At 46.0% G+C, this 27,471-nt stretch overlaps 1 protein-coding gene across 10 annotated transcripts in view; it reads left to right on the forward strand.

The window, feature by feature from the left end:
- MYO9A (myosin IXA) overlaps positions 1–27,471 on the forward strand; it is a 184,152-nt gene that overhangs the window by 142,177 nt on the left and 14,504 nt on the right. For 5 of the 10 annotated variants that reach the window (XM_056346113.1, XM_056346120.1, XM_056346121.1 and 2 more), the window contains 16 exons: positions 250–325; positions 4,982–5,125; positions 5,823–5,862; positions 6,726–6,848; positions 10,414–10,494; positions 11,403–11,513; positions 12,543–12,665; positions 13,169–13,318; positions 13,531–13,841; positions 14,780–16,426; positions 18,016–18,097; positions 18,614–18,829; positions 24,699–24,811; positions 25,229–25,386; positions 26,004–26,227; positions 26,680–26,796. In XM_056346113.1, the coding sequence (XP_056202088.1) occupies positions 250–325; positions 4,982–5,125; positions 5,823–5,862; positions 6,726–6,848; positions 10,414–10,494; positions 11,403–11,513; positions 12,543–12,665; positions 13,169–13,318; positions 13,531–13,841; positions 14,780–16,426; positions 18,016–18,097; positions 18,614–18,829; positions 24,699–24,811; positions 25,229–25,386; positions 26,004–26,227; positions 26,680–26,796 (3,716 nt within the window). The remainder of the gene's footprint in view (positions 1–249; positions 326–4,981; positions 5,126–5,822; positions 5,863–6,725; positions 6,849–10,413; positions 10,495–11,402; positions 11,514–12,542; positions 12,666–13,168; positions 13,319–13,530; positions 13,842–14,779; positions 16,427–18,015; positions 18,098–18,613; positions 18,830–24,698; positions 24,812–25,228; positions 25,387–26,003; positions 26,228–26,679; positions 26,797–27,471) is intronic. The other 5 variants (XM_056346117.1, XM_056346116.1, XM_056346118.1 and 2 more) reach the window with 5 other exon arrangements.

Below are 27,471 nucleotides of genomic sequence, written 5' to 3' on the forward strand. Positions count from 1 at the left end.
ATGCATGTGTGGGTGGGGAATTAGTAGGCTTGAGCAAACAGCATTACTCATAAGGATGATGACTGAAGCAGAGAGGTAGAACTTAGTAGACAATGGGTATGTCGGCATCCTTGGCACCCTTGTATGCGCAGCATATGCCATGACACGTACATGCTCCTCCTTGCTGTAGTCAGTGCTAAGCTATGGCTGTGCTAACGGCTTTTTGGCAAAGAGCCAGGCAGAAACATCTTTTTTTATGTGCTGCTTTAGGTATTACTCGGAAGAGCCCACGGACACCGCTCTCAGATCTCCAGGGAGTCAATACCATCAACGAGAGGACCCAGCGGTAAGCCTCTTGCTTTTATGTTGGCACGGCAAGGAAATCTGGGGTGGGAGAGCACTGCCTGTTGTTATCAATGATTGTATTAATGTTTCTCCCAGCTTGCTTATTGATTTTGTCTTCTCTTCATTCCTTCTCTGCTATGTGATCATATCTAAATATCTTTCCTGACTGAACAGCAGGCAGGGAAGGCAACTTCCCTGCATCAAAAGGCAGCACTTGTCATTGGTGTGGCGTATGAGGTGGTAAGAAGCTTGCAAAAAAAATTAATGAATGTGCCACTGTCAAGGAGATAAATATTTACCAAGGATTTTATTGGTGCAAAAACCCCAATGATGTGTTTTGGTACAGAACTGCGTGCAAGTGGTGTGGAGGATCTGGGAGGTTGTGAGGCTTGAGATGATACCCTGTTAAATGCTTGCTTGTTTTTATGGGAAAGAAACATGCTAACTTCACAAATGCTTTTACAGTTTCTATGTACGGGTTTAGTTTTTAATCATTCCTTGAAGGTTCTGGCCATTGAAACAACTACTTAATAAGATCTTTTTGTTTGAGAGTCAGGTCTACGCTTTGAGATGCATCTGTGCCTCTTCTGCAAAAAGTATTCCAAATCCATTTCAGAATTAAATTGCTTATGAAGAAAAATATCTTCATTTTAAAAGGGATATCTGGGCACTGATCCTCCTCCTTTTCTCCAGCTACTCATGTTATCCCTCTGCAGACCCCAGAAAGTCCAATTATCCAAATACCACCTCTAAAGGGGTATGGTGCCTCTCTGCTTCCCTCTGAACAGATGTGTGTGTGTGCTGGGGAAAGATATGATCAAGCATCCTCAGTTCTTTAAAATGATTGCTTGGAGCTGCAGACACTCAGGTGTAACTTCATAGCTGCTCTGAGTTTCACAAGAAGTCTGCAACAAGTCAAGAGGAGTCTGAGACTGTCTCCTGAAACATGTCCATCAAATGCCCTGTAATGGTCCTTGCATCTCGGTGTGCTTCCCTTCCACCCAAAACAAAATATCCTCTAAATATATTATAAAACCTAATTTTTTACTGATTTTTTAATGCCAAATGGCCAAGACAGAAATCAGATAAATGTTGTTCCTTTTTTTTCTAGGGGAACAAAAGTGGCTTTTATTGTCTAGCTTTGTTTACCACATGCCCTCTTGAGTGCTATCAAGACTAGAATATCCCTCATGCCCTGCATGTCCTCCCTTTGAGAGTGGTGGTGCCACCCTGCTGAAGGAGAATTGTATAAAATTCCATAAAATTGTTGGATCAAATTAATAAATTTGTGCCAGTTCTCGAGTTTGGGCAGAAATCCAGCTTGTGCAAGCAATCTCACCTTGTCATGGGAAGGTGATGCAAACCCTGGTTGTCCTCACACATCAGTCTTTCCCACCCCTCCTTTTCTTTCCCCTAATGCTGTAGCTGCTACAGCTTTAATCTGTTGGGTTACGACGGTAGTAGGTACATTGTAACATTTGAAGGAGAGAAGGTTGATGTCTCCAAAGGTGACGTTCACTGTTTCTAGCATGTCTGGTTGCACAGGTTTCCCTAAATATGATGTAATGTGAAACTTTGTCCATGTGGAGATCTTCATGTGTAGATAAGAGAAGTTCTGCAGTTTCTCTAGCAAGCCTTCAAATTTGATGTTGCTGTATGAAGAACATCTGTGAAATGGGATGGGGCTTTTCCTGACTGTCCAGGTCCAGTTTTGGAGGCACGTCAGTGCAGGAGCTCGGGCTGCCGGCATTTTCATAGGCCAGAACATTTCAGTTATCTCAGTGAGGGGCCATTGTAAAGGCAGGGAAACTCCTTCTGTCCCAGGCACTGAGGAGGATGTAGTTCTTTACTGTGTGGTTCAGTCTGTGGTCGGCTCTTTTTATTTGGCTTAACCCAAACCAGCACAGCAGACAAGTTGCCTTAAACAGCTGGGATCAAGGGCAGCAGCTACTGTGTCTTCCTTCATCATCCTCAGCAGTTGTATCCTAACAGGGTCAGGACAGACATTTTATTCCATTTGCTGATGTATTTGCAGAAAATATACTTTTGAAGCTGTTCTAATTCCCATGTTCCTCCTGGTGTGTCCTCAGTAGCATGGTCCATGATCTTCGATTCTCTTGGACATCATCAGTGATGGGTCCCCAGATGTCATCCATGCCTCTTCTTTCTGAGAGCATAAACCGGACCTCTCGTAACATCTCTACAACCCAGCCTGCACTTTCAGAGTAGGCAGAGGATTTTGATCCCTTTCATTGTGGATGAATTTGGCCTGAAGAATCATGTCACACTTGATAAATGTTGGTATTTCAGTTAAATTGCGCTTGTTGAGCAAGAAGGGGTAAATACAGGGGTGAAGGTAACACATGTAGAAGAGAGATTTACTTTAACAGCTTTCCAACAGATAGACAGGCAGGTGATTTATGGAGCTAAATTAAACAGGAATTTGCTTTCAAAGCCATCTCATGATCATGCGGTTGCTGATAAGTCTGCGTTGTACATCCAACCCACAGGATAGCCTGGGGCTTGCTTCTAAAAGCAGATCTGAGTTATGACATCATGCAGGAAGTCACTGTGGAGGCTTTAGCAAGCCAGGCGCTCTCCTCTGATCTCAGGAGAGAGCGACGGGTGGTTTGCACATGCTGGCAGGGGCGGACCAGGCTTCAGCGGGGCGCTGGGAAGCCAGCGTGCCTTGGAAGCGGCTTCCCTGCCCGTCGAGTAATGAAAGCCATGCCATTGCTAACCCAAACCACTCGGGCTGTCGGTTTTCCTGATGGTTTATGTTCGTGAAACTGTTTTGTGTGCAGTGATGTCTAAGGGGCATGCAGGAAAGCAGGTGTTGATCAGACTGTCTTGAAACAGTTGGTTGGGCTTGGTGAGATGATTGACCCCCCAAGTACAAGAAGGGCTACGTCGATTGCTATGTGCACCATCCTAAAGTGTCCATAATAAACAGAGCTCTTGGTTTATGTCTTTTTTTCCCCTCTATTTTTTCTTCCCCAAGGCCACCTGGGAATTTCTGAGTTTTTCTATTCCTTGGTGTCTTGTTGTGAGTCCATATATCCACAGCCGGTCTCAAGCCTGGGAGTGCATTGAGGTCAGCCACGATTGATGATGGGTTGTAGATTCCAAAAGTGGCCATTGATGTTCAGTGGTACCCATCAACTGGTGATTTTTGTTTTCCTCCTGCAAATAGGAGGTTTGTGATGGATGGGACCTTAGCTGTAAAGAGACAGAAGGTGGACGGGGGAGATCACCTGGATACTAACACTTCTCGCTGGCCTTCCTTTAATTGCACAGGCTGCTTAAAAAAAGTAGGTCCTGGAGCACTCAGCTAGGGGTTTACTTTGCTGTGATTTCATCCTTTCTTTTAATAGTGGTACATGTGAAAATACTAATTTCATGGGGCTAGGAAGGAATTTGGAAAGTGCTGCAGCAAGGCAGCAAGGTAACTTATACTCCAGCATCATGTTGCTCCAAGGCTGGCTCCAGGAAAGAACAGATTTACAGGCTTTATTTTTTAATTTCCATGTGGCATTTGGTATTTGCCTTTCCTTCAAATCCAGACTTTAAGGCTAAGGGCTGCCTTGTTGCTAGACCTTAGAAGTGACCGGTGCCGGGGGCCTTTTTAAACCACCATGTCCTTCAGCATCAGAAGACTGGTGCTGCGTTGAGTCTCCTCCTATTCCTATTCCTCCTGTCTGAGGTAGCTTGGGGGGCAGGTTGCAGACCCCACATCCTTCCTTAGATCATCTTTATTTCATATGATGGTTTATACAAGGCTGACAAAGAGTTTAAAATATTAGGGGGGAAAAAAACCCCAAACAACCCACAAACAAAATTAAAAAAAAAAACCAAACCCCACCACCAAACCCGAAGTATTGCAGTTGGGTGCAGCCCAGGAGAGGCTTTGCATAATCCCAGACACCACAGGAAGGCTCCTCAACTCTGGAAATTACTTGCCCTGATGGGGAGTTTTGTTGAGTACCCATTTCCTTTCCTCCAAGAGAGGATTTTGGTTCCTCTCACCATTCCCTTCAGTCCTTCTGCAGCCAGGCGAGCATTTTGGGACACCAAAGCAGCTCTGCTCCGTGGCAGAGCGGACAAAATTTGCCAAGTGATTTGTGATCAGGGCCCGGTGAGTGTTTCTGGGCCAACCCGGTGGTGCAGCTGGGGCTGGCATCCTTCATTTGCGGCAAATGATTAATCTGTCACAAATGATACTTGCTTTTTCTTTTCCTGATGAAACGAGTGCATGAATTGAGAAGACAAAGTCAGCACCAGCATCATCTGAAGTAGTGACTCTGTTAATGATGGCAAGGCTGATAGGAGGGGTCATCTTGTATTCTTCAGATCACTGAGGTATCTGTAGACCCAAGCCTTCTGTCTGGGCGAGCTGGAAGCTGTTCTCCTGCTGATAGTTCGATTCTTCTATGAATATTTGATTTTTGAAAGGTGCTTAGGTAGCCGAATGTTTCATCCGGTGTCTGGCGTCATGAGTTCATCCCATGGGAGCAAATGAATGCTGATAAGAATAAAGCGGCGACTCTCATTTTCCACTGATGCACTGATGGATTTATTATTTATTATTTTTTTTTTTTGGTCGTAGAACCAGGGGGGTTTATATCTTCCTAACACTGCGTGGTGTTTGGTGTTGCAGTGATGCCTATGCAGTTGGCTGGAATGGCCGGATGGGGATGCGGCACAGCAGGCTTGCCAGCCCAGGCACCTTCCTAGACAAAGATGGGATATTCGTCAACGCGACCAACAGCAAGCTGCTGGAGAGGGCCCATGGCATCCTCATGTCAGTACAAAAGGAGGGGATTTTGGCTTTATTCCTGGAGCTTAATGAGCAGCATGGGCAGTTAAAGGAATGTAGATAGCCAGAATATAAAAATATCAGGGTTTCCAGTAGACTTGGAGACATTTCACAGTTGGGTCAAAGCGAACCTGGTGTTTTATGCACCTGATTTACTTAACTCTTATCATTCATTTGTAATGACAGACGCAGGGAAGAGAGAGAAAGAATGAATCTGCTGGTCAAACCAGTCTCAAGATATGACAGTGATGTAATGCAGTCACATTTTTTAACATAATATCAAAGTTTCCATTACAAATTAGGTGGGGAGACAATGTTGATGATTCACACTGCAGCCTCATCAGAAGTTTCAGAGAACATCGCCAGGGTGGCTGGAGTTCACACGGGGTATGAGAAAGCAGGAGGGTGGTCAGTCATTTTGCGATGCCGCTCCCTTACTTTACCCAAATTACCGGCATCCCCATCATTTCCAGTGTAAGGATTCCCTTTAATTGGATACCTTCCTCTCAAACCTGTGCCACTACATTTGTAAAATTAGTTTGTAGCATGCAGAAGCTGCCCAGTTTCAGTGCAGGTTATAGGAAGCAGCTGCTAAAGGGGACTTGGAAGGGCTTGTTTCATAAACTCCTCCATCCTGCCATTGCACGTGTAGATTAACCTGAGCCATTTATTATCTCCCCAGGCGAAATAAGAACTTCAAAGCCAAACCCAATCTCCCAAAGGTGAGTGTGAAGCAGCATTTTTACCTGCTGGTCCAGGGGTTAAGGCTGTAGGTACAGTGGTGAGATGCTGATGGGTATGAGGAAGATCATTTGTGTCTACATCAAGACCTTTGTCAGCTCAGCTGTGTTCAAAGCTGTTTAATTTACAAAAAATGAAAGGATTTCAGCCCTGATTTGTGCTGGAAGAGTATTGTATGAGCACTTGCATCCTCCTTTCTTGGGCCTGCTATGTCTCCTTTTTAATTCCTCCTGGGAAGGAGTACATAGGTGCTGGCAAAATTTGATAATCAAATCTCTAAATTAAAATGAGCACGTAGGTTATGCAGGAGGGCTGGTACCTGATAGACAACAGGCTTGTCTGATTCAGTTTCCTTCCATCTTGGCTGCATTTACTGTATTTTACAAGATGCCAAGAGATCTGTTGTAGCTAGAATAATACTTGTTGTGGTCCTTGCTGGTGCTGTGTCTGTCAATGGTCAGAATGGAGGATCAGGAGGAGCAGCCTTTGGGTTTATGCATGCACATTGCACCCAGATTGGCACAGATAGAGTTAATCAATGTACTGCTCATTAACAGTGAATTGTTTGTCTGCAGCCTTTAGTGGGTGGGAGAGCCTAAATTTCCTGTGGTCAAGTCCTCAGAGGAGCTTGGGAGGAACATGATGTGGGGAATCTGGCTCTGGCTAAATAGAGCAGAGCTACATTTCAAGCCATCCCTCATTGTTTCCCAGTAAGATTAAGTAGGGTGGTCACCTGAGGAAGCCCTGCAGAGGATATAAAGAGGGACAGAGCAGACAGCATGGTGATAAGATCCAGTTATTCTTGTATTTATCAAGAACAAATGGAGTCTCTCTTTTTCCACAGCACATGCTGGATGTGAAGTCCCTCAAGCACCTAACCAACCTGACGCTGCACGACCGCATTACCAAATCTCTCCTTCATCTCCATAAGAAGAAAAAACCGCCCAGCATCAGTGCCCAGTTCCAGGTAATCCTTCACCTTTGATACAGAGAGGTGAATTAAAAGCAAATACCTGTTCTGGGTCCCCAGGGTGCCTAGGAGGATGCTTGTAGGCCCAGTCCTGTCCCATCCTCACCACCTTTTAGAACATGAATTCGGTTGAGGATGTGGTTTTGTTAGGCTGGGAAACATCTTGCAGGTATCTAGTGTAAATGGAGAGAAACAAGAGCAGTGGTGGGGGATGATGCGGTCAAGCAAGTGTGCATCCCTGTCCTCTGGTACCTCACTTTCCAAACTATTGCATCGTGGCACTTTCTTTGCCACATCCAGCAACCACAGAAACCCAAAATGACATTTTCCCAGTCTTTTTACTTGTATTCAGTGTCTGAAATTGAATCTGTTTTTAAGCCAGCCAGAATGTGAATTTTAATAGGGGTGGAAAGGTCAAAATATTGCTGCATTCTCTCCGGGCAGGCAGAATAATTCAAAGGAGGGATCGATAACAGCATTTGTTGTGTTGTGGGTGCTGTGCACCAGCCAGCCAGCCCTAGGAATAGCTGCAGTGAAAATAATCCTCCAATATGTGCATCAGGGCCTGGAAACTGCTAGAAGACACATGCACAGGCAGGTGGTAATATTAGAAAGCAGCTTTTCAGTTAAACATTGGTTTCTAAGCAAGTCTGGCTTGGTTTTGACTTGAAATTTTGGGTTGGTTTTTCTGGTTTTGAGATGTGGGTCATTTTTAGAAAGTCTCTGTGTAGAACTGGGTAAGATTAAGTAATTAAATGCATACAGACACACACACATATAGAAGCCTACTTAACTATAATGTGCAGAATACACATCTGTGTGTGAGTGTGTGTGTACGTATATATATGTAAAGCTTAGTATAGTCTAATGGTACGCTGGTTAAAATACACTTCTGCAGAGTTTAATTCACACAGTACCACAAGAGGATGAAGCAGGGATGTCTTGGAGTGAAATGCCTTCCTGAAACCTGTTTGTCCTTCAGACAAAACCGTGAAAAGCTTCAGGGGGTGTGATTGAGATTTCTTTTATATATTTTTGCAGTGCATACAAATAAAAGAACACTCAGTGCTGTGAAGATTTCCCCCCTGCCCCTGTGCAGCAAAGCAGATCGTTCAAATACCCTTCTTAGACTTTCTGATGTTCCCCAGCAATGACTTGACAACATAGGAGCTGTGCCTACTACACAACCTTTTTTTCTTTAAAAGAATAAAAACATATTTAAGTTGAAGGCAGCTTTGGTGTGACTGCCTGTGTCTCCTCTTAGACAGATGCTGAGCATTCCAGCCCTGATTTCATTTAACACTTGTAAGAGAGAAGCATTTTCTCGAGAGAGCAGCCTGGTGCAAACCAGTGAGATCACTTTTTTTATCACGGGCAGGCTAATAAAATTGCTGTGCATGGAACTGGGTCACAGGCAGAAAATACAAATGTTTCCTATCCTGGGGTTTTGGTGGGTTGGTTGGGTTTTTTTGCTGATAAATGCTGCCTTGTGGCTAATGCCTGAACACCGGGCTTGCCATCTCCTATTGATTTTAACTATACCTATACTTACGGTAATCTATAGGTGAAATAGCTGTATTAGAGGATGCTGTAGGAGCAGTGATGGCTTTCACAGTTGAAAACTAGACTGCTGGTACCTAAACTGCAGCACGGCAATTTATAGCCTATGCTTTTATCCTGCATGCAGGATGCTGCCCTGTCTAGCACGGGGTGATGCTGAAACAATTCGTCACACCCTGAAAGACCAAATACAGGTGGTGAAAGAGCACGTGGGTGGAAAGTTTTGCAGGCAGAGAAACAAAGGAGCAGGGTACAGGGTTAATCCAGGGACCTTGCGTGTCCTTTACAGATTCCTGATGACCAGAGCTTGCGCCAGATGGCAGAGGGTGCCTGAACCATCTGCCGTGTGCAGGATGTCGCTGGCTGCTGATGAAATGGAAATACCCCCTCCTACGGGGCTGGTGATCACAGTATGGTCCAATTTCCACAATTGCCAGTGCCAGGAGTGCTTTGCTTGCCGGGCTTGCGGCAGGACTTTGGCAAAGGGGTTGCATCCCATGTGTACCCCGCTTCCCTCCCACTGGCCCAGTGTGGGTCACAGTGGGATGGTGCAGCATCATTGCTGATTAATATCTCCTCATAGGCTTTTTTTTCTTTTTTTTTTTTAATAAAAGTTATTTCAGTCTACTTTTAATAAAACCAGGAGCGTGCCAGTGGAGGCCTTCTGCATTGCGGTGTTCCCACTGCTCCCTGGGATGGGAACGACAGGCACATTTGCATGCAGTTAATAGACACACAACGCAGCTGCACCACACATGCATGGGATCCATCCCTTATTCTTCCCAGATCCTGGATGTACATAAATTTTTCTAAACATGAAAGGCTTCCCATCAAAATGTCTTTTAAATGATCAGGAGTAGAAAAGGCTTCCTGCAAGCAGATCTGTAGGCAAAATGCTTCTTTCTAATATCACGCCATTTTATTAACATATATATTCAAAAATTTATAACTCTGCTTATAGTAAATAGGCAACAGAGTATCTTTTACACAGCTGAGTTTTAAACACTATTAAAAGCAGGAGTAATCAGCTCTGGAGTACGTTACTAATACTATGTCAGTAATGTGCTCAGCAATTGGAGATACTAAAAGTATTTATAGGGCACAGTGAAAAAAATGCAGTCAAGGAGCCTGGCCAGCCGCAGACTGACTCAGCATGCTCTCATTTTCAGTATGTTTTTATTCAAAGAGTTTGTGCTTCGTCACAGAGGAGTCAAAGATTTGCGAGGTGGAGGAATAACTCAGATTGATGTCCTGCTGGACATCAGTTGGGTTTAGCAATGATGCCAATATAAATTCATTTTTATGGGCTAGACTCCTAATGATGATGCAGAAATAAGGGGAAATATAAAATGGGAACCTGGAAAACCCTCAGTTCTCAGTGATCACAATTGTGCATTTCAGCAGAGGAATACGGCCAGGAATATGCCTGCATTAAAGTTACTCTCCTCTAAAAACAACCTATGAAGTGTTAGGGTTCACAGGCTTCAAAAATTATTGCGAATTCCAGATTGCAGATCATGGTGAATTCCAGATCTTCCCTTGCAACGCTGTCATTAAGAAAATTCATTTTTAAAGCAGCAATAAATGCTGCGTGGACTCACTTTTGATAAGGGAAAATTTTATTTATATTTAAAAACCATCAGTGGTTATTTGGTGCAAGGTGTGACTCCTTGTCTTGGGGCTCCCACTCAGGTCTAGAAGAGGCTTGTTGCAGAGCAGGGTGTGACTTTGGGCTTCAGTGGCTGGTGTGAAAAGGTCGAACCAGGGATCTTGAAATACAACCCAGCATTATATTTCTCTCAAGCTAATTTGGTGGATGCAAAGACAAAGCCAGCCAAGTTGCTTGAGCGGAAATACTCATTTTGGGGAAAGATTTCCCGTATGCCTGGTTTACTCATCATTTATTCCAAATTTTATTTTTTCTGATTTAAGCCCTTGGATTTTCATTATTCGTTGTAGTCTATTCTCCGTTTCCCAACTGAAGATGTCTTCTCTGTTGCAGGCATCACTCAACAAGCTGATGGAGACCCTTGGCCAAGCAGAACCTTATTTTGTAAAGTGCATTCGATCCAATGCCGAAAAGGTAAATGCCGTCCTGTGGAAGTGGTCCAGATAAAAATAATCTTTGAAATATTTTGTAAATTTTTACAGGGGGGTAGAAAGAAAAGAAAGCCTCAAATCAAGTTGGATTTAGAAGATATTTGTATATGAGCAATGGGAAGCGTAGATATTATCCCTTGGGGGTTGCTCCTGATAAACTGCACTGGCTCTTCTTGTAATTGAAGAAACATGTAGATGAAAAATGTATGAGTTGAATTTGTGTGAAAAATATATTGGTTTTAATAAATGAATTTGACTCCTTTGAAGCTCCTGCCATCTGTAATAGAGATTTACAGAGCCGTGAATTCACTTGTGCTGTTACTAAGCCCTAAAGTTTCTTTAAAGTAAAAGTTTCTACAGGTAAAAGCAGATGCTTTTAGAATAAGCTACATTATTCAGACTTACTCAGTGATGCATTGTATTTCTTGAATTTGATTTTAAGCATTTGTCTCATGGGCTAAGGAGTTTAGAATACACATCAGTTGTGATGCTTTCTTGTGGGTTAATCCTTCAGAGTTTTACCCAGACATTTAAAGATGAAGCTTTATGCCTAGGAGATTATTTAGTTGTTCGCAGTCTTACCTATTAGCTGTGGCCTTGGGAGGTCTTACTCAGTTTGGGAGCTCCAGAAAAACTTCTTTATATCTTTTTATATCTAGTTAGCTGTTTGAAAGTCCATCTGATGGCTGCTTGGAAGCAAACAGGATTCAACCCTGGTGGGATTAGTACAGTTCCTGGGGACCCGTGTTCCCTCCCTCCCCTAACATCATTGCCAACGTGCGTGTCGTGCAGATGTGTTACATCTGCTGAATCCGTTCACCCATCCATGCAGTTAAGAGCTTCAGTTAAAGGAAATATTTGCTCATTGTTGACCTGTTTTTTCCCTTTCAGCTGCCCCTGCGGTTCAACGACAGCCTGGTGCTCAGACAGCTGCGGTACACAGGGATGCTGGAGACTGTTCGCATTCGCCAGTCTGGATACAGCTGCAAATACTCCTTCCAGGTTGAGTAAAACATTTTCATTCTTTCACCACCTTTAGCATTATTATCAGAGTTATCTGAATGTTGATAGCTCTATTTTTTTAACAAGGTAAAGAATTTGTAACTCACATAAGGCAGTGGATGTAATGAGCTGAAGTCTGGCATGACGCGGTCCTCTGCTGCGCCGCTGCTCATTTCTAGCAGGCTGGTCTAGGTGAAGGCTGCAAACCCCTCTGCAGATCATGTCATGGGTTTTGGACAAAAGCAGTATTTTTTTTTAACATGGGCTTCTTTTTTGCAAAAAAAAGGTATTGTTTGCCTGTGTTTTGGAATCACATGGTAATGGCATTCACCCCACTGTGTTGGTGCTGACTGCGTCCCATCAGGAGGGTGACTGGCATCCTCTAAACGGCTCAGGAGTTATCCAGCTTTTCCTGTTTTCTTCTTTTCTGTGTGTTTGCCAGGTTTCACACAAATGTCAGTCCTTTTATGCTATGTTGGTGCCAGTTTGTTCCCTGCTGGCAGCTGCTTTTGGCCAGATGTCGTGTCCTGCGCAACAGCTGTGCAGAAAAGGAAAACTGCTCCATTTTTTTTTTTTTTTTTTTTTTTTTTTTTTTGTGAGCATGGATCCCAACCTTACTTGGCAGATCTCTCCTCTCATCCCTCCTCCGCTCTCTTGAGTCCTCACAGCAGTAACCGATGGAGCACCTCAGAGATGCTTTGAAGATGCTGGTAACCCCCTTCCTTAGTATCCCTTTCTGAGGATTTAAAGCATTTTTCGCTCAAGATGACCCCATCGGTTCTGCAGAACCTCTCCTCCCACACTGAAAGATGTTTGAATGTTGCTTGTTCCCTGCTTTGATGTGTTTCCCATCAGACCACAAATGGTGGACAAAACTTGGTGTTCTTCAGTCCATAAAATGCTATCTGTCCTTCTGCTCACTCCATAGATCCCATTTCATGTGGAGCAAATCCATTCTTCAGGGAAGAAAGGAACACAGTAGGACCCATCTAAGCAAATCTTGATGTTGCTGTATTTTTTCTTTCTCAGGATTTTGTGAACCATTTCCATGTCCTTCTGCCACAAGGAATCAGCCCATCTAAGCACAATATCCATGATTTCTTCCGGAAAATAAAACTTGATCCAGATAATTACCAAGTTGGAAGGACAATGGTAAATATTTATCCTCACGTCAGGCTTTAAGATACAGATATAACATTCACTTGCATTTCTGTAATGATAAATTAACATCTTTATATATGGTTTTAATTAATGAAATGATTTTTTTTCAGTTTGCCAGAAGTTAATGGCTTAAACAAAGTTTTGAATATCGCTAACACAAAATAGTAAGGAACATCATTGTTAAACCAGCCCCAGATCGAGTTGTAATGAGGCAGCCTTCAAAAAACTATGTCTGTGTGTAGACCCAGATTGATACAGTAACTATTATTTTGCCTCCCCTGAATGGAAAGCAGAGGCTCTGTAATTCAGAGCTTGGACAGTTGCAGGGTGTAGATTAAACTGCAGAAACCTGTTAGCCACCTGGCTTTAGTAAAATCAGCTGCTGAACTTTCTTCTGGGCATCCAGGACACAGAAACCGTAAGAATTAAATCATTTGTCATGTGGGTCTTGGAAGCTTTCCGTGCTAGTGATTTTGGGGGGGGGTTTTTACCAGGTTTTCATGAAGGAGCGGGAGCGGCAGCTTCTGCAGGACCTGCTCCATCAGGAGGTACTGCGGCGTATCACACTGCTGCAGCGCTGGTTCCGCAGCATGCTCTGCAGGAGGCAGTTCCTGAGCTTAAGGCAAGCTGCAGTGATCATACAGGTAGGTGATGGTGCAAATTATAATCCACGAATCCTACAGATACAGCTGATGGGTAAAATCTGGTCCCCTCTCCGAAGAAGGAGCTTACAATCAGGATTTGAATCCTGGTGCCACAATAAGTTGGGGAGACAGCTGGAGAGGTTGCATGGAGGCAGGTGTTCTCCCATCCCCATGCAACACCCGTTAGAAGAAGCTACCTGCTGTCTTTGCAGAGATTTTGGCGTAGTTACCAGAGCCGAAAGCAAGGTGAACCATCCCCGGACCCTCTTGTCCTCAGCAAAGCCGCCCTTGTTCTCCAGACCCACTGGCGTGGCTTTGTGGAGAGGCGGAGGTTCCTGCAGATGCAGTTTGCAGCCCACCTCATCCAGAGCTGCTGGCGGGAGTACGTCAAGCGGCGGCATGACGCAGCCACCAGCATCCAGGCAGCCTGGCGAGGACACCGTGCAAAGCAGTCATACACAGCCAGCAGAAGCAAAGTTGTCTGCTTGCAAGCGGTGTGCAGAGGATATTTAGCACGACAAAGGTAACGCCTTGGCCTTGGTTAAAAAAGAAAACGTTTTCTGATGATGTTTGTTGGGGAGGGAGGTGATTAATGCAAACTTGGGCACTGCTCAGACTACGGTGACTTACAGAGGATGGTGTCCCTTTGTAGGATCCCTGACCCTATCCTGACCTGCTCTGATCTTTGTTTGTCTGTGCTTTCTAACAAAGGAGTTTTAGCTGTATGTCCTACTCTTAGAATAAGCAGCACCTATTTCAGGTTGGAGCACGTAGGCAGTGGAAAGCTGAGGCCATAAATACTTCTGAGGGTTTTTTTCCCCTTGGCAGCAGCAGCAGTTTAAGTACCTATTTTTAACTCAGATTGCCTCACCGATCTGGTTGCTGCGCTGTCTCGCAGGGACAGAAGGTACTGGAGAGAGCTGCTGCAAAGGGGAGAGGGTTTCCAGCCATGTGTTGGCTTGCTGGCCGTGGGGCAGGTCTTGGTTCATTCCCCAGAGGTGCTGCCTGCAAGGTGTGGAGCACCTTGACATAAGGTGGAAGATTTGGGAGCTGCAGAGAGTTCTTTGGCACAGGGCACGAGCCCCTACTAGCTGTACCAGAGGCAGCCCGGGCAGGATGCTGAAGATGGAGAAGACAAGGGGGTACCATGGGTTAAGATTTTCTGGCTCTGTCAGCTTACAGATGAGCTAGACCAGGGATGGAGGCTGGAGCTGCTGCCATCAGCACGAGAGGACGTTTCAGGTGCGTGGGGGCAGTCCATGAATAGGAGAGATAAGAGGAGAAGGCTGAAACCGAAACATGCACTCCCATTGTCTTGCACCAGATGTGCAAAGTGGGCTGCTTGAGATGCTGACGGTGGCGAGGTGGTGGTGGTGGTGATGAGGTGCCACCAGTGCAGTGAATTGAAGGGAAATGAGTGGGCACAGGGCTACAATATGCTGGTTTTCTGCTTTCTTGCAGGTTTAGAGCTTTGAAAGAGCAACAATTAAAAGAGATGCAGCTGGAGAACAGCCTGTCAGTTAGAGAAGAGGATGTACTGGAAGCAGATGATGCTTTGGAAATTAAGGGCTCCGACCCGTCTAAGTGGGAGGACGGCTCATTTGAAGAGCGAGTGAGAGCTATAGAGGAACATAAATCACTGATGGAGAATAATCGAGTAAATCACATGGACCCACTGGATACTTCTGCGAATTTATTGTACAACAGACACGAGAGAGCCAGTAGCCAGAGTGGGATGGACACCGAAGAGGAGGTCATTGTGAGAGAGAGACCCAAGTCGCTGGAGGATCTTAACCAGAAAAAAGTAGTTCGTGCAAAAAGAGAAAGCCGAAGGATGCGTGAACTGGAACAGGCAAAATTTAGCTTGGAGCTGCTCAAGGTCCGGTCCACTGGTGGGCTGTCACCTTCAGAAGAGCAGCGGTGGTCCACTGAGCTTGTATCTGAGGCACTTCATTCCCCTCAGGGAACCCCAGAGAGCGAAAGTTCTCAAGGAAGCTTTGAGATGTTAAGCTGTGAAGATACCCCAAGTAATAAACTTGTTCACTTAGTTTTAGATGAGCAAGATGTGCAGTTGTTTTCCACTGACTCTTTGCCCAGCAGTCCCCAGGCTCACCTGCATGAGAAGCCATTCTGTGCAGCAGATGTGAACAGCAATTTACCTGGTTGCAGAAGGATGCCTTCAGACTTGGAGCTCCCTGATAACCTCACTGTCAAAGAGCACATGGTCTGTGACCCCCAGAACATCATATACAAGGTGCATCCAAGAGAAACCTCCATTTCCAGCAACCTACCTACTTTCTATGTTCCACCACAAGACAACGTGAAGGTGAAGCTGATGGAGAATAACCTGAGGAACAAAGCAGTGGAAAGAGAGGAGAGGACAGTTACGTTCTCTGAGGTCAAGGACTCTGAGCCAGACCAGGGCAGAGCCTTGGGAAGGGAGGAAGAAAAGCCCTCTACCAAGAGAGAGGAACGTGGGACAGTGACTGCGACACAGGCCCATTCTCCAGACTCCGTCATCAAGAGACTGGAAAAGCTCAATGTGGAAAAGGAGGAACGACAAAAGCAGCTTCAGCTGCAAAATGAGAGGGAGATGATGGAGCAGATCCGTCAACAGAAGGAAATTCTGGAGAGACAGCGCAAAGCCTTCGAGCAGCAAGGCAGGGTGGAGGCTTTGCAGAAGGCTGAGCAGAGCAGAATGAAGGACCCCTCCCTCAAACCAACCAAAAAACCAGACAGCCGGCCTCAGTCAGTCCTCATCCTGCACCCCCAGAGCAGAGGGGAGCATGGCCCCACCACAGGTGGGACTCCAGCCTCATCAGTGGATATTAAAGGTCTCACCGTTGGGACCAGGGGAAGCTCTCCAGCCCACAGTGTCCCCAAAGACAGACCTGTCAGCATGTTCCTGGAGCGAAGAGAGGGGCAATCAGGATCAACACTGGAACCCCGGTGCCATTCCAGACCAGCTTTGGACCCCAGGGACTTCCCGGGCAGCCACTTCTCAAGGACAGAGCGCCTCCGGCAACCCCGAATGGCCAACCAGGCCACTGAGGAGATGAGGGCAAGCACTGTGTTCTTCACACCAAAAGACAATCCCTTTGGCCTCCAGTGAGTAGAAAAAGATGGTGGGCTTTCTCCGCGGGCTTTCTCCATAGGCTTTTTGTTCTGCTAGAACTAGAGCATTTTATACAAATGGTCCGGAATGTTGTTTCTGGAGACTGTACGAAACCCCTAGCTAAATGAAGATGGGTTTCGTGATCTTCTAGCAACCAGTGGGCAGAGATCAGAGGAAAAGGAAAAAGAACTGGAAATACAGTTTCTCGGTCTATGATAGACATTATGTAAGCCAGGGGAAATAATCATGGACATTAACAGGTGAAGTGAGTTAATAGAAAGAGGGTGGACAGGGTGGACACTGCTTTTGTTTACCCTAGATGAGCAGTGATAGGAGTTTATTTCTCGAGGTAAAAGATGAAGAAAAAATTCTTAGGATTTTGGAATGGTCAGAGTAGAAATGACTAGGTAAGGCCGAAAATTTTAGGATTTTTCTTGTTTACTGTATAGTTAACACAGCCAGCAAAGCCATTCAGACAATCTTACCATTGCAAGTTAAAAAAAAGCAACTAAGAGAGTTTGGAATGCAAACACACTTTTGACAGCATATCACTTGCATGTATAATTACATGTGTAATGGGCTTAGCAGTCATTCAGCTCCGTCACATTGCTTAAATGATGAGCTGCTCCAGCACAGGGTCTAGAGACCACAGCAAGATCTTGTGACAACATTTGATCCCACCCTACCGTGTTGCTTAAGCTGCCTGGGCTAATTATGGAGATGTTTTTGCCATTTAGCTCAAAAAGGACATAACCCCTGTCCAAATCCTGCTGCGCCCTTTCCAAGGCAAAAGCTACCGGTGAGTGTTTGCTGTTGATAATCCCAGGTACCCCCAAGTGCAGTAGTCTCGTGGTTTGTGTGGTGTTGTGATGGGAGGAGATTCCGATTTAATTTATGCAGGAACTTTAAGTCCTGACACAAGTGATAGGAAAGAGGGGCAGTCAATAAAGGAATAGCCCTTTGCCCCCCCACCCCCCACCCCCAGCAGAGCCAGCGGCATCCCTTGCACATGGGTACAGTGAGGGTTTTAATCAGAAGCAATGGCAGAAAGAGTGAGCTGAGCAAAAAGCAACTTAAGTGGGTACATTTTTTAATGCTGTGTTAGGTGGAAAGTGAGGATGCTTTCCTACTGAACCAATTCATATGAAAATCTGGAAGAGGTCCTGGAGGATTGGTCTGGAAGTAGGTATTTGAGAATAGTCTTCCCCCCAAAAAATTTCTTTCCATTTCTTTTCCTGGTTCATGCACGGAACAAGCAACAGGAAAAAAATATATTAAGATTTTCTGTATTGTACTACTTATTCTGCAACAGAACAATCACATTCAGGAACCCAGAAGTGAAAAGGTACCATCTGTAACCACCTTGATGGGTAGAGTTGGCAGGCAGAACTTTGTATCTTCTTATCCTTTGGTATTAACTCAGATCCTGAAGAATTCAAAGCAATTCCAAAACCCCATGACCTCAAACTTGCAATTTTGTTGATTGCTCAGGCTCTGCACTTGTACGCTCCTGCAAACTGGGCTGGCATGGTGGGAAGGCTTTTAGGAGAAGACGAAACATCTGTGTTCTGTTGTGTTTCAGCAGAGAAGCAAATCATCAAAGCCTTTCCAAGGGTGAGCTAGCTAAGAAGCCATTTAAGATGCCGGGGTCTGGCAGAGGAGAGGTAAGTTGTGGGTTGCTTATTTTCTCTTTTAATTGAACAGGAGGGGAAAAAAACCACCTTATTTTGCCAGTTTTCCCCAAAAAGCTTCAAAGAAGGGAACTGTAAAGCACAAGGGCTACTAGACATAGAGAAGGGGGATGTCACGGGACAGCAACCTTCACACCTTCTCTTAAAAATAGAAAGCCCCTGTAACATTAATTCATAGCAGCTCTGGAGAAGAAGGATCTTTTGGTCCTGATGGCAAACACTGTCCAACACAGTCTTGTCTTGGTTCGGTTTAATGTACGTTTGAGTAACATCCATAGCTGTCCATTTTCACTGTGCTGTCTTGATTTTTGTTTTTCCTGGTCCTTTTTCTTTTTGCACTAGATATAATATTGTGTGCCCTCCATGGGGTGCAGTGCCACCCAGAGATTTCTTAAGGCTGTACTTGAGCTACTCTGTGACACCAAGTGTCGGTAGAATCCCTTTTTATTTTAAAAACCTTTTGTTTGTTTGTTTTATCATTTGGTCAAGCAGGTTCCCAGACCGACCCATAAAAAGAAAGCCCGCATGGCGCGGACGCGCTCCGATTTCTTGACTAGAGGTACTTTTGCTGATGGGGAGGGGGATACGGAGGAAGATGATTACGATGGCCATTTTGAGTTCCTTCTCTCCTCTGACCAACCTCCTCATCCCGAGGTGGTGCCTGCAGCCCGGCTGGGGCAGGCCTGTTACAGTGACTCCGAAATGGTAATTTTTTCCAGCGTGGTGGGGGAAATAGGGGAGCGAGCGGAGCTGCGGGAGCCTTTCTTTGCTAACCTTAGCTGCACTGATCCCTCCACTGCTTCTTCTCCCACTTCCAAGGATGCTGTAGATGGGTAAACTTGGCAAACAGCAGAAATGGATGCGAAATGGGAAAATCATTTCTATTTCTTGACTGTGGGGAAATTTTCTGTCTTGATTTGATATCAGCTACAGTTTGAATACCTTACTGGGAGCATTGCAACTTGTATTGCACAGCTACCTTTTTTTTTGTTTTTTAACCGCCATAGCAAAGTCCACCTAGGATATTTTGGCTCTAAAAATGATCTATACACACCCATAGAAAAGCAACAGACAACAAAGATTATATAAATCTTGCACCTCCTGTTACTTCTGATTTTGTATCCTTAGCCACAGCATCCGATGATTATTCAGTCCTCAGTTATCGGAGCAATGCTGGCAGGCAGCGTCTTAGAGAAAGCAAAAACATGTAAATTGGGCAATGAAAAGTATAGTGAGAGTGAAATAGTGGGTTTAAAACAAAAAAAAGAAAACAACAACAAAAAAACAACCTTAGTGGCTTTTTCAAGCACATTAACTGGTGTCCCTTGGCAGGTCCCACGGGCTGCTGCACCGTGCTACGTGAGCCTGCAGAGCATTTGCATCTCAGGCTTAATCTCCTGCCTGAATAGGCTGCTTTCAGAAAATCACAAACAGAGACATTTCAGGAGTGGAAGAGGCCAGCTTCCAACCCACGCTTTTTTTTTTTTTTTTTTTTTCCCTGGGGTGGTGGAGATGTTCCCATAAAGTGTGGATAAACACCAAGAATTGTCATTGTCTTCTGCCGTAAGAGGTCAGGTGGAGCGCTGAGTAGAGCTGCCTTGCTCCTCTGCTTCAGCTATGGTGCTGGATGTGAAGCTGAGTAGAAAACCAAAGAAAAGCATGAAAACCACAGTCAGTGATTTATTTTGCGCTACAGTGTTGCTGTGGGTCCAGCTAACATCTTGTGCAATCCTAAAATCTGCTTTTCCAAGAAAGGCAGATGGCCAAGGAGGCCTTTTCATGACTTCTGTTAGAAGCTTTTATTATAAAGGATAAATTTTTCCTAGGATAATTTCCTCACTGGAAGAAGGCAGAGATCTACAAATTCCATGAATTTTTAAGGTTGTTCTTGATAAATTTCCAGGAGTTTTGAGCCAGAAATACTCAAAAGCTCATTGAAAGACATGGCTGTATGAACTGAGATTGCTTGGCTGCATCTTCATGCATCTCCCTGCTTGTAGATCAGGAAAGGGAGAATTTTGTGTAAAATGTAGTATTTTATATAGCCTGGCGAAAGCTGTGGGCGAGGAGCTGTGCTGTACCTGGAGTGCCATGCTGTGTTCCTGGAGGCCACCCTCTTGCAAGGCATTAGGAAGTTTTTAGCCATAGAAAACTTTCCTGCTGGGATGCGGAAGGTGCTGGGCTGGTGCTTGGCAAGCTCCATCCTTGGGAGAGCTCTGGTAAATTCCACTCTTTGGAAATGCTCCTTGGGACTCTGCTCACCTGGTTTAACAGCTCTCACTGCATGCCAGTAGTAGTAGGCGCCAGCTGTGTCATCTCTCCTTTGTCCCTCTTCTCCTCTGCTCTCTATCACTAGCTCTAACTGGTGGTCAGTGCTGTCGTCCCTTGTGTGGTTGAATTCTGCTTTCTAGAAAACGCTCCCCATGAAGTCGTGTGCTCAGTGATACCCTCCATCTGTATGTCTTGATGTGTACAGTGTTTCCATCTGTATTCTGTATTGCAGGTTTGGGACCAGCCCTTTGGCTTGTGCCTTTTCTGGGCCAGGATAATCACAAGTAGCAAAATTTAGGGAATGTTTATTCGTATTTATTAGCAGAGCCTGGTGAGGTGTTTTAGATGGTGGAGCATCCTGTGGTAGAGCAATGTCAGTGCATATTGGTTTGGGTACAAACCGATGTAGGTTGATGTCTATGTAGACGCATTCGTTGTGTCTTGTGATGCTCATATGAAGATGGGTCAGGCAGCCACCATGTGCGGGCTGGTTTCCATGCTAGTGAATAGCTTATTCATACAGCTCCTGCCCTCAGCTACGACTTTGCAAAAAAGCCTCTTTTAATGTGCTGCTCAGCAGCCAAGGGCTGCTGGATAGACAAAAGAGAGACCATGTGCAACCTTGTGAAGTCGAGCATGTGATGGCTTACCAGCTGCGCTGGCAGGAACCTGCCTGTTTTGCCCTTTGGGTTCTTGACCATCAAGTCAATGATCGTGTATCACCAGCTGGTAAGCAGAGCTCCTCCAGAAACCAATGCTTCTGACCTAAGTCTGCAGTATCCCAGAGCAGCAAAGACCAAAGGCATCTTCAGCCAGAGCTGAAGCCCAAGGCTCAGCAGTGTGTAAGGTGCCAGCCCCAGTTGTGGTTTACTCCAAGGTGCCTTTAAGGCTAAAGGGCTTCCTGACAAGGCCAAGCCCTCGGTGTTTTGGCTAGTGAATAGCCGAGGATTAACCTAACTTGTGGTAAGACAAGTACAAGTGGGAGAAGTAGCACTCAGCTGTGGTCAGCACATGTTAATACCGTTCCTGTTTTGCACCTAAGCTTGAAGAGCTTTTCTGTGGCAGATAAATGGAAAGCCTTGCTTAGGGAAACCACACCAGAAATACCTTCTGAATACATCCTCCTTCAGCAGAGGCTCTTAGAGAGAGGGACCTGGATAATAAAGCAGTAATTTTGCTCCAGCCTCCATACTAAAGCTGCAAATTGACAAGCATCAGTCCAAGTATCTGTCGCCAGCAGATCCCAAGCATGCCTGAAGGCCAACACTGAAAGAAGATCTCGTCCTAAGCCCTTCAGAGGGGGCACTGCGCTTTGGGAAGCTCTTCAACGCAGCACGTAGCACTGCTGCCTGCTGGGACAAGTCGCTTGGCCATGGTTACATGTGGGGCTTGTGGGGGCAGGGGTAAGATACAGGTTGCTCTTTCAGAGGAAAAATATTTAGTCCCTTCTTCAACCAGGGGACAAGTCCAGACCCGCAGCTATTGGCATTTGCCCACATGTGATGCTTTGTGGTGTTCCCTGCCCAGGGATTTTCTGGTGCAGAGGCTTATTTTGACATCTGAGAAGGTCTCCCACCCAGACAAGGACCTTTCTCTTAAGAGCTTTTGAGGGGAGTCCCTTAAACAGAAGGATCTTATGCCAAAAATGCCTTTTAATCCTTACTTCAAAAAGCTGGAGGGGTTGCTGTGGTAGCAGAGGAAACGCTGAACAACAGTAGATCAAGAATTGGGGCAGAGCAAAGAGGTGGCAATAGTAGTGGTAAAAAATCCTTCTTCCAATTTTTTGTAAAAAGGTCATTACAGAAGATTTTGACGCAGTCTTCTGCATGAGCCCTGTGTTTCACTTGCTTTGCTCTACTCCAAAATCTGTATGCTAGATCTGCTTGAAGAGTAGATATATATTTTTTTTCAAAAAAAGTATATGTGGTGTCCTATAGAGCAACCTCTGCATGCTCCGGGGATCCCCTTAGCCTGCCTGGCATGGTCAGCAAATACCAGTCTGCTTTAAATGGCTTTGAAACAGAAAAAGGAGTAAATTCCCCCACAAAATACTTCTAAAAAACAAAACAAAACAAAAAAAACAGAACAAAGCACTGAAAGTAATTTAAAGGTTGAAATTACTCAAGAACAAAACTATCATGAGGGTAGGGTGACTATTTTAATAAGTAATTTTAAAAGTAGTAAGTTTGGGCTGCATGGAAATCATTTTTATGGGTTTTGAGGTGTTTTTTTTCCCAATGTCCATCCACAATTTATGTGTGATCATCACCTCAATGTAAGAGTGACAGGATCAAGAAGCCCTTTGATGGTTTTAGGCAGTTTCTTTCTTTCCCAGTGGCAATTTTGCCTTATGTGCTGCCCTCTCATGGCTGATGGAGAGCTTAGTCCAGGCTTGAAAAATAAAACGCTGAAGACAAGTAAATGTCATAAATATGACTCCTCTGCAGCCCATATTTTTTATATTTTATTTGAAATATTTTTAATAGAAGAAAAAATATGCTTAAAACGACAGCACGTTCAGCAGAGACACGGAGGTGATGGGAAAGCCACAGGAGAGATTTGACCGTCATCTCCCAAATCCTTTCCTACAACCTGGTTCCCGGCTTTCCTCATGCTGAAAATCTCCTGCAGGAGTCCAACCTCAAAACCACGACTGCAACTGGAAAAAAAATACAAAAAATTGCTGGTTTTTTTAAATACAACAAGGCTGTTTCTGGGCTATTTCATGGAATCCCAATAGGCTGAATTATTCCAAATTCACTTCACCCTTAAAATGATCCCAGGGCATTTTAAGTGGTGGCAGAAGTGGAGATCCTTTGCATTAGAGCTGCAAAATCTTATTTCTGAAGGTTTCATTTTGACATGACCTTGGCGCAAAGACTTTGGTCGTCTTTTCTGTAAAGTCCTCAACACGAGCGGGAGGAGGAAGCTCTGCTGGGACCAATCCCTGTGGCTGCAGGTCCCTTTTGACGCCTGGAGCACGTGGCTCGCTCGCCCGTGGCTAACGTGGCTCCTGCTGCCCTGAGCAGGCCCGTCACCAGGCCGGGGGCCGGCTGGGCCCTGGGCGCTGTGGGATGGAGCTACATCCCGCTGGCGCCAGGCACACGTGCTGCTCCCCAGGGCTGTCTGTATCGAGGATCTGGGCAAGGGGTTGGGTGCCCCTTTGGTCAGGTCACAGACAGCACCCAGCTGGGGGGTTGATCTGCCCAGGGGCAGGGGGCTCTGCAGGGGGGGGCTGGGCAGGCCAGGCCCCAGGGCCGAGGCTGCTGTCTGAGGGCCCCCGGGGCTCCGTGCCAGGCCCTGCCCGCAGGTCACACCAGCCCCAGGCAGCTGCGGGCCAGGGCACCGGGCTGGGGAGCTGCCAGGGGGGAAGGGCCCGGGGGGGCGGCGGGGCACGAGCCCCCAGTGTGCCCAGGTGGCCAAGGCGGCCAGCAGCACCCTGGCTTGTGTCCAAACCAGCGTGGCCAGCAGGGCCAGGCAGGGATCATCCCCCCATACTGGGCGCTGGTGGGGCCCCATCTGGAATCCTGGGTTCGGCTTTGGGCCCCTCACTGCAGGAGGGACATGGAGGGGCTGGAGCGTGTCCAGGGATGGGCAGCGGGGCTGGGGCACCAGTCTGATGGGGGAGCTGGGGGGGGTCAGCCTGGAGAGGAGGATGGCTCAGGGGGGACGTTACTGTTCTTTACAACTGCCTGAAAGGAGGGTGTAGGGGAGGTGGGTGTCAGCCTCTGCTCCCAAGTAAGAAGCAACAGGACGAGAAGAAATGGCCTCAAGTTGCACCAGGATTTAGATTGGATCTTGGGAAAAACTTCTTCACTGAAAGGATTGTCAAGCACTGGAACAGCCCGCCCAGGGAGGGAGGGTAGCATCACCATCCATGGAAGTGTTTAAGAACCATGCAGCAGTGGTGCTCAGGGACATGGTTTAGCAATGGGCTTGGCAGTGCTGGGTTAACTGTTGGGCTTGATGATCTCAGAGGTCTTCTCCAACCTAAATGGTTCTATGAGGACCTGTGACTTAGTGCACACTGATTTTCATCGTTGGTTGCTCAAGGAGAAAGGAGCTTGGACCACGATTGTAGATCGTAGAGCTGGAGCAAGGAAAATGCCTTTCTTTTCTAGGACTTCTAAAATATTTCTCAAGTTGTAGCTACGTGTCAGAACTGTAGGTTTTCACCTGTAGGCAGATAGAAATAAAAAAGTCACAGATTAAATATGTAATTGTTTGCTAGGAAAAAAAATAATCAGCTGGCATCCCAAGAGCTGTCTCATTTTTAAACACTTCATGCTTGGAATCATTACAGACGGTGCAGCGATTTGCCTCTGGAGATGGCCAAACGAAACTGCACAAAACCATGTCTCAGGGGGAGATCGGGAAGCTGGCAGCTGCGCAGAAGAGCCTGGCTCCAGATGGGAGGTAGGAAACATGGCTGAAGATGAGAAAGAAGTCCCTCCTGTGTCCTTACACTCCATCACCTTGCTGAACCACCCCAGCTCCTTTGGAGCTACACCGGGCAAATCCAGCCCACAGGTTACTTGTCCCGGCTTTCCTACATGACTGCACATGCCCAGTTAGAAGAGGTGTCCTGCTCACATCCCGATAAAGTTTTGACGACATGGGCTAGATGTCCCATCCCACACCGCCCAATTGCATGTGTGAAAACTTGAGTTTCTCACCTTTCCTGAGGACAAGTAACCTGGTTTCCCCAGTAGAAGTTGTGTGCCTTTAACTCCTCCTCAAACACCACTGAAGGTCCAGGAGATTCAGGGTAGTTTTGGGTAGAAGGACTTTTTCCTAGTTAAGACAGTTCCTCTTTCCCCAACTTATTTTCAGGCCTCAGCGAGCCAAGATGAGGTTCTGGGTAAAGGGAAAGCAGGGGGAGAAGAAGACCCCACGGGAGAAGCTTGCTACCCAGTCTGAGCTGCTGGAGCTGTACGCAGAGCAGGAAGCCCCCAGCAGGGAGGTGATTCCTGGCTTGCAACTTGGTGAAGGTAAGTGGTGGGGTGACAGTGCTGGTATAAGGAACAGAGAAATTGCGTTCACCCTCATGGCAGAGGGAAAAGCAAGTGCAAATCTGGCTTTATGCTCCAACCAAGCGTAGCCCAATACATAAGGGCTTGGGTAAAGATACAGAACTGAGGAAGGTCAGCTTATCTATAGGGTGATATATATATATATAGGTATCTGTATATAGGTCTCTGTAAGTGGGAGTATCGTGTATAATGGTGGGGTCTAATTGAGGCTGCTGTGGGAAAACAGTTTGGGAACCTGGACATACCAAATGTCCGCGCTGGTTCACATCTCTTGAATTCATGGGCAGCCTCAACACAAAATAGTAGTAAGCAGGTTAGAGAGTGGGATCCAAAACAGGCCTGGAGGAATTCAGTGTTGCTAATCCTCCCGGCAGCCATTTGGACATGGGCAGATGTTTCCCCTCTTGACAGAGGAAATAACCGAAGGAGAAATGACATTTAATCTTCCCATGAGTACCACACAGTGCTTTTCTCCTCTGCAGATTTATTCTGATGCCCATCTCCCTGTTTTAGTGGCAGAACTATTTTTCATCTGCTCTTCAATCTCTTTCCCCCTTTTTAATTATCACCCGCAGAATTGGGTCCTCACCACCTGACCCCCCCACGGAGTCCTGAGCTGTCCGGTATCTACCGCCGGGAATTTAAGGAGAACAAGGAGCCCTCTCCCAAAGTGAAACGCAAGCGCAGTGTCAAGATCAGCAATGTGGCTCTGGAGCCTGTGCAATGGCAGAACGACTCACTGCAGATCATAACAAGCGCTAGCGATTTGAAGAGCATGGATGAGTTCCTCCTGAAAAAGGTAACTCCTGTCCTCACTGCTCCACTAAATTATCAGAGAGCCCAAAGAGCAGACAGAAGCAGCAAAGCCAAAATTGTCCTGAGGGCAGCAGTAGCAGTACTAATAATTCATCTAAGGGGGCACAGCATGCACCAGGGCAGGCTTAGGAGAAAAGGTGGGCACGCTGTGCATGCACTGTGTGGTCATTCTGCATGAGCACAGCAGCTTCAGAGCTTCCATTGCTTTGAGCTGCCCCTGGTGGCATCAGAAGTGGGTGACCTGGGAGAGCAGGAGTTGAAGGCTGCAGGGAAATGCTCGTGTTTCTAGTTTACACACAGGAGAAACCATCTTGTAATCATTATTAACATCATCTGCCCATGGTGGAGCAGCTGCTCGTTAGGGCTGCTTCATCTCACATGGTGCTCTGCCACAGCAAAAGTGGCATGGGTGCATAAACTCCTTTGGTTTTCCAGATGAACGAACTGGATAATGAGGACAGCAAGAAAGACACACTGGTGGATGTTGTGTTCAAGAAAGCGCTGAAGGAATTCCGGCAAAATATCTTCAGCTTTTACTCCTCGGCGTTGGCGGTAAGTGATCAGATGATGGCTGAGAACTTCCACCTCCAGGAGAAATGAGATGCTCTGGGTCTTCCTGGTGGTGGAGATGTTGCCAAGCCTTCCATTCCTGGTCTGCTCATCCAAAGGATGGATGCTCTTCCTTTGTATTCAGTCCCATGAGCTGTAAATTTGGAATAACTCTTCCTCATTAGCTAGCTCTCAATATACGTTGAGTGGAGATTTCTGATCTCCTGTTACAGCTTGCTCCCAGCCAAGTGGGAGGTGACAGTACATCAGCAAACCCCTATTTGCCAGACCAAGTGCCTTTGTGTTACATTTGCAATGGTGGAGACATCTGAGCCACCTGAAGCTCTGCTTTTCTGCTGCTTGGGAATCTGAGCAATGATTACTATGGCTTGTGATCACGATGATCAAAAAAAGTTATTTTATTGCCCAGAATGTACAAAAAGTTCCCTCAGAAACTTGAGCTGATGCTTAACATCCTCCCGCTCTGCGCACTGAGAAGCCAACCTGCCAAAGGTCACGAAACAAGTCTCTACTAGATGATCCTTTTTTCCTTCTTTTAACCATACTTGGACTTTCCCCAAGCAGTTGGAAGCCGGTCAGGCTGAAATAGTTGTCTGGAGCAGAATAGGCAGTCTGGGGTGTATAAAAATCACTTTTCTTTTTGCTTCTGTTTCCTTA

The sequence above is a fragment of the Falco biarmicus genome, chromosome 7 (assembly GCF_023638135.1).
Source record: "Falco biarmicus isolate bFalBia1 chromosome 7, bFalBia1.pri, whole genome shotgun sequence".
In the NCBI taxonomy this organism is placed as follows: domain Eukaryota; kingdom Metazoa; phylum Chordata; class Aves; order Falconiformes; family Falconidae; genus Falco; species Falco biarmicus.